We start from the raw sequence: 14484 nt of genomic DNA, 5'->3' as shown, positions 1-14484 counted from the left end.
TTTACACCGAGTGTATGCCAGAGTCAAGTTGGAGCCGAGTCGGAATCGGAGTTCGACTCAAGTTAGAGATATACAGTGCGGCGTAAAAATTAAGAACAGACGATTCAAGTGGCACTAGTGTGCTGTGCTTATCTTGACCTGTTGCACGAAAGATCCACCAGATGTCTTATGAACATGAAGTGGGCATGAAGTTAAGGAGTTTTATCCTTAGAGTATATACACATGGTGTAAACATGGAGGAAGCACCGATGCCGAAAACGTTTTGGAGCAAGAGAGAGAGCGAGAGACGTAGTAAGATTAGAGAGACGCGCTTTCTACTATCTTTCCACGGGTGTATTACGTGCGCCTGCTATCTACGGAATAGAGGATCAGCGAGCCGAGAGAGATGGCATCATAATGTAATTTTGTCTCTGGTCTTCGGATGACACATTATGTTCTCGATATATCTTTTTGGACTGGACCATGTAGAGAGAGATACAACTAGTGTTGGAACACGTTTTCAGCGCTGCCAGTACTGGCAGTGAAAAAATAAACGTACCCTATTGGGTGGGTTTCAAAACTAGCTTGCAGTGCTAAAAACTCCCTAGGACAGAGGCAGAGCTATTCACTATCTTGCCAGCGCAACAGAGATAAAAGATTGTTGACAACACTGGGAGCTACTTTCGGTATGCACCCTATATTATGTGGGTATAGCGTACTAAAATAGTATTATTATATTCCAGTAGTGCGGTAAAAAAAATTGAGGTTAATCAACTCGTTTTCGATAATCTCGTATGCCCGATAAATACGGTATCTCAAATAATCTACATTATACGATACAAATTAACGATAATCAATAAATATGGATAAATTTGTGGCAAAACGTGCTAAACTTTCGAATTTTGTCAACAAATTGGAGGAAGACAGAAAAAACGTTAGGATACGCCAATTTTTACCGAACATTGTGTTGTTCAAAATGTCAATTCTTAACTGTCAACAAACACTGAGACTCGTTATCATTTATTCAAATGTTTTAGGATTCGGAATCTGTAATGAAGTTTAAGTTTAACAAAAAAAGAGTTAGGGTCCTGACTGCCATAGACAAAGTCAAGGACAACTGTAAAGGCATTGTTTATTGGATGTTTCGAGATTCCAGAGTGCAAGGTAAAATACTGAATTAGGAATTAATATTAATTAACAATAAATAAATGATTACTGTCAGGAATAAATTGCTGTGCAAATCTGACTTCAATGAATTTCGCATTTTCCAAGTCTTCTGGTTTTATTCTAGTAAATGACCACTGTGCTACTAAAGGAAAGTCAATAGTATTTTCTGGTACTTTCACTATTACTAGAGTAATGTTCTGCTATTAAAGTGCCAAACTGAGTATTACAATGCATATGCGATTAAGTTCAATGAATATGTCTTTTTGTTGACGCATTATAATTCGAATTGTTGGGATATTACATGCAGAAATTTGTCACATGAGAAGTTGATAGAAGTTAGCTTCCCTCGATTCCTTGAAATTATCGTATTTTATTGTAAACATTTGCAAAGGTTTTGAAACATGAAACTGCTATTCGTATTTTGCAAATATGCCAACTCGTCATGTACTCGACGTTAGACTTAGTTTAAATTTTGATACAAACGGTATCTTCGTTTTTAGTTCAGCGGCAAAATATCTAATAAAAAATTCCTGCAAGATGTAGATTATTGTGGTGCTATATCAGGCTTCTCAGCCATATGATGGCAAGAATTTTCTTTTTTTTTCATATGCATTTGGAAAACTAAAAAAGTCTTCCTATAAAAATTTCACCAAAGTCCCCCCGTTGAAGATAAAGTTTTGCAAGCAGAAGTTCAAGTATCAATGGAAAATAAATTAAGTCATTATCATATTTTACATTTTTAACTGAAAAACCTATGCGGAGAAGTTGATTCAAACGCAAGGTAGGCGCGATTTATGTAATTTTTAAATTCAGTTCCATCTAGATCAGGAAATCTATTCATTGTCATGAGTTATAGTCTAGAAATTCATTGAATATTACAGAAAATTCAGGTAAGCAACAAGAAGCTTTGGTGGTAGATTCAAAGAAAATTTCAGAGTGATGTTGCAGAGGAAAATCAATTTTCTCCTGAATTTATAAAGTTGCATTTTAATGAGTTACCCTGGTAATCAAATTTTAAAAGACATGCAGGTAATTTAACAGAAATTTAAGATTTTCAGGCAAACATGTTTTCTAATCAAATCCGCATGGTAGATTCAAATTAGGGAAGCAGAAGTAATGCAAACCATGTAATAAAATTCCAGTAATTTCGACGTGAATTTCCTGATATCCGAAGAATATAGTTTCATTCGGAGTTCCACAGTCTGTTACCACCGTATTGACTTCCAAAGAATTATCTATAAATACCGATGCTTTGAGTATCATGAGAAACAATGCATTAATAAATTTCACAATGCCTTTCAAAATCATGAACTCAATATTTCATTCAAAGTAACTGATATTGTTAAGCTAGAACCGTTGTTATATCCTACATAACTTTTTACAGATAACTGGGCTTTTTTGTTTGCTCAAAAAACAGCTATAAAAAATCGTCTGCCTCTTCATGTCTGTTTTTGCATTCTACCAAAATTTTTAGGCGCAACAATTCGACATTATAAGTTTCATTTGGCAGCCTTAAAACAGGTTGAATTAGAATGCAAGAATTTAAACGTGAATTTTCATCTCCTGCGCGGAGAACCAAATGATGTCATATTAAAATTCGTGGAAAAACATGATATGGGCGCAGTCATCACAGATTTCTTCCCGTTACGAATACCGCTCTCTTGGGTCGATGATTTGAAGAAGAAGTTACCAGAAGACATTCCCCTTTGTCAAGTAAATACAGATCGAGAAATTCATGATTATTTAATAAGACTTTGTTTACCTTCGATTCATTTACTGCGAAGGATTCTAAAGTTAATATTTCGAAATTACTTCCTTTTGATATATAATTGTGCAAAATCTTTGAGAATTCTCAGGCATATGCGGGCATTGGAACGAACTGATCTAATAATTTCTAATATTTACTAAATTGTAATCCATTTATGATCGTCGTATCATTTTTATCCCAGTCATGTTTTAGGTCGATGCGCATAACATTGTACCTTGTTGGGAAGCATCAGATAAACTGGAATATTCAGCACGAACGATTCGCAATAAAATAAATTCCAAGCTGGATGAATACTTGACACAATTTCCACCCGTAATCAAACATCCGTATACTACAAAGCAAAAGTTCACTGAAAATGATTGGGAAAATGCTTTGAAAGATGTTGAAATCGATAAATCAGTGAAGGAAATAACATGGGCGAAGCCAGGGTATGAAGAAGGTATTTTGGAACTTGAAAGGTTCATAGAAAAGCGTCTGAAGCTGTATGATTCCAAGCGAAATGATCCGACGCTCAACGCTCTGAGCAATTTATCACCATGGTTTCATTTCGGCATGATATCTGTACAACGATGTATCTTAGAAGTGTCAAAATATAAGAACAGTCACAAAAAATCTGTCGAAAGTTTCATGGAAGAAGCTATAGTTAGGAGAGAATTGTCCGATAATTTTTGTTTTTATAACGAACATTATGACTCTCTTAAAGGTGCTAAGCAGTGGGCCGTCGATACCTTAGATAATCATCGGTAAGATGTAACTTTGAAATTTGCTTGCAGCAACGTAATTCTGTGGGTGAAAGTAGGTGTGAATTTTTGATGCTTCAAGTACTCACGAAGTAATTAAAAATCAGTATTACTTTCGTAATCTCAGTACCGCAGTGCTACTTTTTTTTTTGCGAGAGACAGTTTTCTTATCAGGGTGAGATAATAACTGTTGAATTAAATCTGTGTAATATGTTGATTAGCAAGGATAAACGTGAGTATGTATACACGTTGAAGGAATTTGAAAATTCCTTGACTCACGATGACCTGTGGAATTCAGCTCAGAATCAGTTACTACAGGATGGAAAAATACATGGATTTTTGAGAATGTACTGGGCAAAGAAAATCCTAGAGTGGACTCGTACCCCCGAAGAGGCACTTGAATGGTCAATTTACTTAAACGACAAGTACAGTATGGATGGGCGCGACCCGAGTGGATATGTTGGTAATTGAAGTTTGAACATACATACCGAAAGTATAGTCTTTGAGAATCACTACCGTTACAAAATGTCCGATCCGTATTAAGCAGTGACACGATTGTCAGGCCCAAGGCATCGATAGCTTTAAAAAATACATTTCTTTAAGGATGCATGTGGTCCATATGCGGTATCCACGACCAAGGCTGGGCAGAGAGGAGTATTTTTGGAAAAATACGTTTTATGAATTACAAAGGATGTCAGCGCAAGTTCGACGTCAAGGCGTTCGTTGCTAGGTGGGGTGGTAAAGTACACACAAAAAAAAAATAAATTTAAAAATGAGTATAATAACCACCTACAGTTATCTGAATGTGCTCAATCTAACCAGTGTTTAATTCGAGCATGTTGTACTCGAAATCATAATTTCGTATGATATATTAAGCACTCGATTAGATGACCATGTATTTTTTCTACAAATCACCAGGAAGAACAAGATCAATTTTATTCAATTAATGCACACGTACTTAGAGAAATTATTCTGATCAAATCAGACTATAGTTTCCTGCAGACTTGGAATATTGTTCGCTTGGTAGTATTCTGAAATATGTATCTCCTTGTGCAAAAACTACGTAAGGAAGTAGAAGCATATCAATATCCAAATTTTTTCCTGCAGATTTACTAACTTTTAGTAACCAATTGATATATTTTTTTGGAATATTATTTTCAGCTATATGCCTGTGTTTTTTCTTTGGTGATTTTATAGCATGTGATGGCAGTTCATTAGTTTTCTTATCCGTGTGTTTTATCCAATTTTCTTTATTCGGTTTATCTTCACGGTTTTTTTGTACACGGTCTCTGGTATCAACGTAATTTGGTTTCCGGTCACCTTTCTTCCCTTCCAAATTACCAAATTTATTTTTAAACGTCGAGCTACTGTCTTCGATTTCGTTCTTATGAAGCTTAATACCTTTTTTACTTGTTTCCTTATATTTTCTACCATAACCGCCACTATTTTCAATTTTGTAATTATCGTTTACAGGATATTCTCTGCCTTTTTCCGATAGCATCTCATATCCCTCATCACTATTTATTTTACTATTCATAGTCTTGTATCCAGTTTTTTCTCCTTCCGTTTTTGATTTAATATTACCGTCTTCAATTTTCTTACCCTTGAACTTGACATCCTTATAACTCTCATCGATTTCCTTGCTGAAAATTTTCGCCTCGCCAACATTTTTCGCACCACTGTTGTTTTTGATTAATTCGCCACCTTTGACGATGTTTTGTAAATTAATTTCACCGCCATCATCCTCTTTGTTTACTTTTTCAAAAATCAAACCAGGCACTGGGTTTTTTCTAGATTTTACATTATCACCATCAGCTTTGTTTTCGATCCGCTCACCAATACTATTTTCTGAAAGTGGATAAAATTCAGTAATCAAAATACTGCACTGCATACAGACGTTACTTAATTACTTAATTAACTGAATTCATTTGATATTTGGCTTCTGTGACGTGTGCGCTGTTATCTTTATTATTATATCTAATCCCATCGTTTTAATCTGCAGATCCGTTCTATGAATATTCAATTTTGCATGGTTCGATCCTACATACTTTTGATCAGTTGTAAATTCCTCATCATTATATTTCAATGTACTAATCGATGCGTTATCGTCCAAATTCCTGATACCTGGCTTACCTTAAGAGTATTCCTGTATGTTTTTTATATTGAAATACAAGTAACCTTGATGGTTATATTTTCACTATTGCAGTATATCAAGAGTATAATATACAATAAATGAAATACAAATAAAAAGTACAAAATAGGATAAATATGTTATTTATGTGGTAGAAGATATTACTAACAATCTTTACAATTTAAGATAAGATTGCTGGCAGCTGTCATTTTTTAACCGTGGATAATTTGACTACAGTCAAAATTACTCCTGCTGTGTCTAACTTGTTTAAACTTCTTTAAATATGAGCTCTAGCGTGTAAGCTTGTTTTTGTCAATTTTATTTAACATTGTTGTGTATGTCGAATAGCCATTTATATTATATTTATAGTATTTTTTAATAATTAAAGAAATTTTCAGAAAATAATTAAATGCTTTACCTCTTTGCTCAATGAATAGTCCAATTTGTTTTTCAAGATCCGTGTACAGCTCCGGATTTTGAAACTTTTCTCGCATACAATTTATTGGGTCGATGCCTAAAATCATGGCAATTCTCTCCAGTCTGGTCCGTTCCTTTTGGTAGAAAACTAAACAATTTTTACAACGTATTCATTATTATTGCAAAACAATCGTGTTCTCAGGGAAATAGGTGTTGTTATTATGTGTCATCGATGTCAGGCCTAATGTTATTCATAATTGAAATAATTTCATTAACATTATAAATTGAATAAAACAATAGATTCAGTCTAATTAAAAATATCAATTACTCGGGCATTGGTGAGGATTTTTCTCCAGTGTAACATTTTTCTCGTTACACTCTTGCGAGCAGAAATACAATTGCTTACACGTGGGACATACGATCAGAACTTTTCCATGAACACCGAAGCACTCGAAACAGACTTTAAACTTATTACGCTGAAAATGTAAAACTATCCTACAGTTAATTATAATTTTCAAAGAAAGTTTATAGTGAATCAAGCGATACATCCGCAAAATATGATACTGTATAATAAAAAGCTTCAGTTATACTGTACGTTAGGATCCGTCTCAGTTGGATATACTACAATTGAATTCAAGTTTTTGGTTTCTGTGTCGAAACTGGCTCTTTCCACTTTATAATCTGCAGCTGTTGCAACATTTTTCTTAAGGCCTACCAACGGCATTACTCTGTTCATTATTGTTTCTGTTTCGTTTTGTATCAGCTGAAAGATGTAGGTAACGGATTATATTATGATGATATTCCGGTTATATTTTGTAAAGTTGTTGATAATATTCTCACGATTCCATTTCGAACCTTGCACCGTAAATCGAATACGTATTGGGTACCTTTGAGCAATAATTTTTGTACTGAATTGCGTGAAAATTGCTAATTACAAATTATAATGTTAATGAGTATTTTTTTTTTCCCAAATACAAATGACATTTGTAATTACAATTGGCGTTTAGAATACGTTGTCGCGTGAAGTCGATGGAGTGTTACTCACATCTATTCATAACTCACTGTATCTATTTCAGGTACCATTTTTTCGTAAGCTGGTATACATGCCGTTACAAAGAGCCTCACTAATCCTTTGACGTTACTACGACTGCAGTTCATAGTTTCCATAATAATAGCCAAATCTTCCGCATTCATCCAAGCTTCCGCATGCTTAAATAATGGCTCTTTAAGCAATGCTAATCGGTTTTCTACAGGCAAGCTACACGATATAGTGGATCAACGATATTAGTAAAGCATTACTATACTTTCCTTAAAAATCACTTTTTGAGATTACAGGCTTATTTACAAATATGAAATCCGAAATTTATAAAATTTCGATATAGTTAATATGGAAGCAGCGTCTAAATTTTGAAATTGACCATTCAAATCCCGATATTGTATTTCTTTTGGTTTCCTACAGCATTACAGGCAAGTCCATCAAGCCTCGCACAAGATTTGCTTTGATTCTTCGTATCAATTTTTCCTTAGCCACTGTTTCAATGAAATTCATGCTTTTAGCAAAGTTCGTTGCTGTAGATAGCTTTGAGGATTTGGATCTCTTCGATGCATTTGTCTTTTTTCCTTTCTCTTTAATTTCTGTTGTACTCACAACTGGATTGGATAATTTCATTAATTCTTTCCTTCCGTATTCTATTTGGTTATAGTCTTCTCCTAATACCTGACAGTGAACAGTAAGAACTTCGATACTCGATTGCTGGAACCATGTACATACAATGTGTATGAAATGACAATTATATAATTATTCAAATCCTTACGTTGACCGACTCAAATGGACAGCCTCCGTACTGTAACAGCAGTTCGAGCTGTGAAATTATAAAATCAATCATGTAATTCATAAGTTCGATAGTTCGGAGACTATTTTTTTCAAACTATCACAGAGTTGTGACTTACAAATTTTTGCAGAAGTTGAGGTGGCAAGAGTTCTTGCAATACACGAGATTCTAGCATCAACATAGCATTGCCCAAGTCTATACCCAACTGTTCGTTAACATCAACATACGTGGATCTTAGAAGTGCTTTTGTCGCTGTAAAATTACCTGCTCAAAGTTGATGAAGTCGTGTTAAATACGTGTATTTGTAAAAAAAAAAAAATTACATTTTGGTAAAATAGAAAATAGCTGGTAAAAATTTAGTTCGCAGTAATCAGTTTTATTTCATTTGAAGTTGGCTTGGATGAATTGTACCTTCGAAGATTGCTAAGGATAATGGGGAATGTCCTTGATATAAATCACTGCGTTTGATACGTCCATATTGATAGATGGCTCTGATGAGTGTCCCTAAGTACTGTTAGAATAAAATGACTATAACATTTGTTTGAATCGAACAATAAACGAAGTAACAAGTTTTCATAATACTTTGATACTAATCGTACTTCACCCGTGTCTGCATCCATATCGTGTCTAACAGCCAAAAGATGCAAGGCCGTCATACCTTGGCAACTGTCGAGAAATTCTGCACATCTATTTTGTCTCACACGTTCCATTACGTCTGATCTACATCAGAAAATGTTTATATACAGCAAATTGTTTTTTTTTTTTTTTTGATGAAGTCATTCGACAATATTACTGAAATTAGTCTGTCGTAATATGTACCGGTAGTGAGAATCGGCTCTTACACTTGGATTTGCCTTGGCCTTTAGCAAAGCTTTTGCCATAAGCGCATGCTCGTAAGCTGGTTGAAGAATCGCCAGGATCAGCAGTGGTGTAAAATAGTGATCCTGAGTATTAAGCATAAAACGGAATGTAATATTTCATAGTCGTTCATCATGCATATGGGGCATTATTTTTTAAATATGGTACATGATGTAATAAAGCCTGTTTTTCTATTCTACCATTATAGGCGACGAAAAGTAGAAAGAAATAAAATGATGATATTTCAAGAATGGATAAACGGAATTTCTTGATGTTTTTTGTCTCAATCGACGCGACTTTCTTACCTTAAAACTGACCGTATTTTGAATATCATCAGTCGAGTAGCTTTAAACTTATGTGAATAACAAAATAAAAATTAAAGATAGCATTTGTTAATGATTTATTGACTCCAAACGCATCAGAGTTGGGCTTTCTTATCGTCAGTCAAATTAACCGTCTGTTTTATTTTTAATGGACGCGAATATATCGTATAAAATGTCGCTTGTCAGACAACAACAAATTTCATGTAATAAATTTCTCACCTGATGGGGTACAAAAGTTTTTTGAGAGCAGCTCGAAAATATTCACATTGAAATAAATAGTATTTAAAAATATGAAAAGTAATCGGATCACAACTATGCATCGAAACAGAATAAAAAAACAGTAAAACCTGACGAAAAATCATGAATACTTTTTTAGATAGGCAGAATGAAACTAAAAATAACGTCAACTATATATTTCACCTCAATTCTTGTTCGATATAAAAAATAATGTCCCATACGTACACTAACGAGGCTTATGTTGGCTTACAACTTTGGATAATGTGGTATCGGGATCCGCTCCGTACTCCAACAGTTCTGAGAGAAGAGATGGCGTTTTGGTAAAAATTACCATTATTGTAACCGGGTAAGGTACTTGTGAAAAGTTTGGATCGGCACCTCGTTGTAAAAGTTTCGATATTGTAGCATGTACTTTTTCGATTCTGCACGAAGAAAGAAAAGCGTAGTAAAAATACGAGACAAAGTATACTATAAGAAACAAGTCAGATTCTCGCATAGAAACGATAGGTGAATCAACTGTGTTATTTCATAGATAAAAATTTGTTCCACAGAAAGTCTAATGATTTCAATTATTATTGATCCAGATATGTGATCTACAGACATAGACTAACTTTGCACAGATTTCTCTGTTGTTGTTATTACTAATTTTTTCCAGTCCAATTAACGGCTTGTTACTTTTAGAAAATAATTTTCTATCTGTCGGTTTTCTATCGTCCGTAGTTTTAATTTCAATTTTATTTTTGCGCTTAGGTTTGCTGATTTTCGATTTCCTCTGAGAATCAAATGTTTCCATGATAGGTGACATGTCGAAAATGTATTTCTGGATCTGTGCTTGACCTGCGACAATATTTCATTTCGGTATCATAAAATTTAGATTTGTAAAGCTTCTCTCTTGGATGTAGAAGTCAAATTAATTGTTCTGAAGTCTGACTTACTAGCTGCTACACTTATCTGATGATTATCTTCTACGTCTGGATGTTTTTCGTTTAATTGACTGCCTATGCTTTTATGCTGCCAAGAAGTAATTATCATTCATTGGATGTTATGGCTTTACTATCTGACCGTGGCATTATTTATTACCTGATTCGTGGGATCTAATAACTTTATCGGGCCTGCACGATCTGTCATGGCGTTCATTGCATTCGTACCTGACCCTGATTCGCCATTACTAGAGAAATATTTTGGTTGAAATTTTGATAGTAGATTTTCTGTTGGTGCTGGAGTCAAATCCATCTGTTTTGGCATCTGAAATAAAATATTGAAGAGCGAATTGCGTTCAATCAATTTGCAAAGCTGGACTCATTGACCCTCGCTGCAAACTTATGGTACTGAACTATGTCGATTGTAAAGTTCGACAGAACTTTGCAAGTGTTGTTTTCATATTAATCAGTTGAATTTTGTAACGTTAATGTAACGATGTATTTTCAGGAAAATTCGTTGTCTCGTAAATTTAGGTTTGTCTGAAATTCAGTAAATCATAACGAGTCAAAACATGCTTATATTTCGGAGACTCAACTTTTTTAACAGCGTAAGAAAAATTACGAAATACTGATATTTAGTTTCAACGTTTCGTTACATTAACGTTACTAACGTCAACTTGGTACTTTACGGAGGTTAATAATAATTGACAAACCCGTTTGACGAGTGACTCGTAGCTGATTCTTCCGTGCCATTGTTCACAGTTTTTAAACGTTGTAGAATCATTGTCAACTGTCTGTTCGGATATTCTTTTCTTTGGTAAAAATGCATCCGACCAATTGCTCACACCGTGTATCAATTCTAGTAGTCGTAAGATGCACAAGGAAAGTGGTGTCAAACATTCGTCATTTATGGCATCAATATTTGCACCAAGATCTAATAGTACGTCTATCACTTCCAATCTATCTCTAATGGATTAATACAACCTTCATTATTAAAGCGTAAACAATGCAATGCAAATGTCTTTACTTGTCATACCATACTCGAAGTATTATAGATTGCATTATTTTGTGGTATAGAAAATTTTTCATTATTTCAATCCCGTAATCTTTGCTTTTTATCGGGTAGAGTGTAAGGCTTGTCAAAACTTTTTTGGATTCATTGGCTTGCAGATTAAAAAGCATATTCGTTGCGAACACTGTTTATTGTTAGTTACCTCGCTGCTGCAAATAACAAGCCTGTATTCCCTCTACTGTCAGCAACATCTGGGCATAAGTTTTTTGATGAAATTAACCGCATGATGATACTTTTGTGAAGACCATCAGAGCATGATTTCAATAACTCTACTGCAGCATTTTCGTGAGCTCCCTCTTGCCTGAACGAACCTCGTCTACCAGCTAGGACTTTACTCACGTCAAAGCTCAATGTTTTCTACATAAATATTATAGGTATAGAATCTTGGCCACACGTCCGGTTTAAGTTATAATTCAATGTGAATATCAACAATGGCCTGGCTGTTGGAAAGGTTGTCATAATTCATAATACTCACCTCAAACTTATGATGCTTGAAAACGTGTTTGAGAAGCTCAATGGATATCGGACTATTGTTCCAAGCCATCAGGTCGGTGACTAACACTTTCTTCGTGTATTGCATTCCTTTGACTTTTATTCGTCCAAAGTCATCAAATTCTACAACCGAGGATTCTTTTTTACTTAAGCCTTGAAGCCGTTCTTCAGGCGAGGAATTCACATCTGAACTTTCGGACTTTGACTGATAATCAAATTGTCAAAATATGTTGGCTCGCTGCATTACTTGTGAACAATTACAATTCAGGAGTAAATATATTTTGGTAGAAATACATACAAATTTTGGCGGTATAGTGACAGCAGAGTTTCGAAATATGTTCCACTGTTCTTCGTGATTTATGCCCATGAAAAATGTGCTATTCATAATTTGTGAATTAATTCGAGCTGGTTTTATACCGCAATAATCAGATTCTTCTTTATTTTCATATTTGTTTGATATTTTAATCTGTTTGTCGTCATTCGAATCGTCTCTGGTGTATTGCTCTTTTGCACCAATATCTACCGAATCATGTAATACTTCGAGAACAACTCTTGATTCATGAATCTGTGGTGTAGTATCAATGGCCAAATCTTTCATCATAGTAGTGCTTTTTTCTTCGTTTTCGGCTGTTGTTAAAAACGATTCTATCAGTAATGTAGTTTATATTTTACTCCGCTCTGTACACAAGATATTATCATTTTATTCTTTTCTAATTATCGAATACAAATTTGCTTCATATTTTATTTTGTCCTAGTTACAAAATAATAATATGGTTTGGTTTCCTTTTTTTGATTAAATAACGCAAATGCAATTTGTATCTTTTCTTGCACTCATTACAAATAACACCTCTAACTTATAATTGACATGAGGTTAATTAGAAATTGTAATTAGGCAGTGCCCGATTCTGATCTATCGTATGATTAGTTGAGTGCTCATTGTCAGATTGCCCGTGTCAGGTCTGTATGTTGTAAAGTATAATTATACAAACTAGTGCAAACACTGTACCAATTTTTAACTGGATTTCTTCATCCGTCATAAGAACATCTATTGTAAATTGCTCGGATTCATTTCCAAAAAATGTCTCGTCATACCTAGTTTAAATGACAGATAAATCACATACCTGTAATGAATTGCACTCCTATAAACTTTCTGGGAAATAGTTAAAATTGACTACACGTGTTTATGTTTTAGTTTTAACCGTGTGATAAAAATAAAACTTACCTACCTCTGTCGGTGAAAAAAGAGAAACCTAAAATATACTGCCGTAAAATAACAATACCTTGGTTTGTTAAACCACAGTGCTCTGTTGTCTTTACACTGTGGGTTGTACAATTCGCTGGCTCGTTTAAGAGCATTTTTGTCAAAATTTCGTGAATGCATCAGAGATTCGATTAAGTTCTCTGCCAAATGTTTTGCAGCATCCTGTAATATAATTAGTTGTATTATTCGGTAAGTGAGTAGCATCGCGAGGAGAAATGTTGAAAATTAGGAGGCCGAGTAGCCGACCGCGGATGCGTAAAATATTGTTCGAAACGTAGCACGAAATGTTGAACTCGTGGAATTCATCAATCATCGATAAATAAACGATAGAAGTTTGCCAAACCTTCTCGGTTTACTACATCAACTATTTCATATCTGCTTGATTTAAAAAAATTTGCATAACCTGCATAAAAAAAAGGGCAAAATTCGTACGTGCGCAGTCGGACGGTGAATCCGCTAAATAGTTTCACTATTTATTCTTGGTACAGATAGGTATAGTTTACTCCAATAACATGCTATACATTAGGAATGACGAATCGGATTACCTTTTGTAGATGCACAATTTGACGGTATTGTAAAATTGTAATTTTATCCTCATCTTTAACAGCCAAACGAGGCATCATTTGCTCAGCCTCAAAGGTTCTGGACAAACGAATTAGTTGAGATGATAACCAAATACCGACGTCTTGACACCCTGCAGCATCGGTATAAATGCCTGGACCAAATCTATCGTCTTCACGATATAGACCCTAAAAAAATTCACCACACAATCCGACCAATCTTTATTTTACTCATATTATTTTCTGTATTTAACCCAAGTAAGAGGAACTCTGATAACTTTTGAGAAACTTTTTTCTTCCAAGGATCGTCTCCGATTTAAAAAAATTCTAATATTCACTATTCCTTATCCTGCTAGGTAAAAATCAAATAAGACGTGCTGCAAAATCTCGATTTTCGTATTGTAACTTCGGAAAAGTGTTTTCCGAAGGGTTCAAAACACACGATTGCCAAGGTCCCGTACACACAGGCTAACGTTACTCCGATTTTGTGGAGACGAACCCGTCCCGTCACCCACCGTACTCGGAGTTTGATTTCACACTGACCGCCGCTCGCTTCTACCCGACTTGAGTAACCGCGCTCGGCGCGCGAACTCGCCGCCGCGCATGCGCAGTAGAGGTGCTCGGATCCCTACCGGTAGACGCGAGTACGGTATATCAACGATTCGCTCGCAACGGCGCCGCATTACACGATGCCTGGCTCGTTTTTTTTTCGAGGTTGAAGTTACGA

The 14484-nt window shown here is 35.0% G+C and overlaps 2 protein-coding genes across 4 annotated transcripts; one reads left to right on the top strand and one right to left on the bottom strand.

The window, feature by feature from the left end:
• The first annotated feature begins 556 nt into the window (after nucleotides 1-556).
• Nucleotides 557-4420, top strand: LOC124179852 (deoxyribodipyrimidine photo-lyase). 3 transcript variants are annotated; one of them, XM_046564660.1, is made up of 6 exons: nucleotides 557-665; nucleotides 1017-1143; nucleotides 2531-2859; nucleotides 3107-3657; nucleotides 3876-4117; nucleotides 4258-4420. In XM_046564660.1, exons 2-6 carry the CDS (start codon nucleotides 1032-1034, stop codon nucleotides 4416-4418), a joined length of 1395 nt encoding a protein of 464 aa, XP_046420616.1. In that variant the 5' UTR covers nucleotides 557-665; nucleotides 1017-1031; the 3' UTR covers nucleotides 4419-4420. The 3 variants fall into 3 exon arrangements, with proteins under 3 accessions (XP_046420616.1, XP_046420617.1, XP_046420615.1); XM_046564661.1 differs by having other exon boundaries at nucleotides 582-683; XM_046564659.1 differs by lacking the exon at nucleotides 557-665 and adding an exon at nucleotides 698-913.
• Nucleotides 4421-4630: 210 nt separating this feature from the next.
• LOC124179851 lies at nucleotides 4631-13962 on the bottom strand. The gene is made up of 22 exons (XM_046564658.1): nucleotides 13743-13962; nucleotides 13217-13359; nucleotides 12943-13028; nucleotides 12235-12563; nucleotides 11920-12141; nucleotides 11587-11801; nucleotides 11086-11338; nucleotides 10533-10697; nucleotides 10388-10463; nucleotides 10064-10289; nucleotides 9703-9874; nucleotides 8854-8978; nucleotides 8634-8754; nucleotides 8446-8545; nucleotides 8153-8298; nucleotides 8017-8064; nucleotides 7660-7919; nucleotides 7265-7460; nucleotides 6798-6965; nucleotides 6531-6678; nucleotides 6204-6350; nucleotides 4631-5502 (listed from the first exon to the last, which is right to left on the bottom strand). The coding sequence occupies exons 1-22, from the start codon at nucleotides 13818-13820 to the stop codon at nucleotides 4631-4633; spliced, it is 4296 nt and encodes a 1431-aa protein (XP_046420614.1). The 5' UTR covers nucleotides 13821-13962.
• Nucleotides 13963-14484: the final 522 nt, after the last annotated feature.

The sequence above is a fragment of the Neodiprion fabricii genome, chromosome 4 (assembly GCF_021155785.1).
Source record: "Neodiprion fabricii isolate iyNeoFabr1 chromosome 4, iyNeoFabr1.1, whole genome shotgun sequence".
NCBI classification, from domain to species: domain Eukaryota; kingdom Metazoa; phylum Arthropoda; class Insecta; order Hymenoptera; family Diprionidae; genus Neodiprion; species Neodiprion fabricii.
The sequence above is the reverse complement of the archived record's forward strand: the minus strand, read 5'-3'. Positions and strand labels throughout refer to the sequence as shown.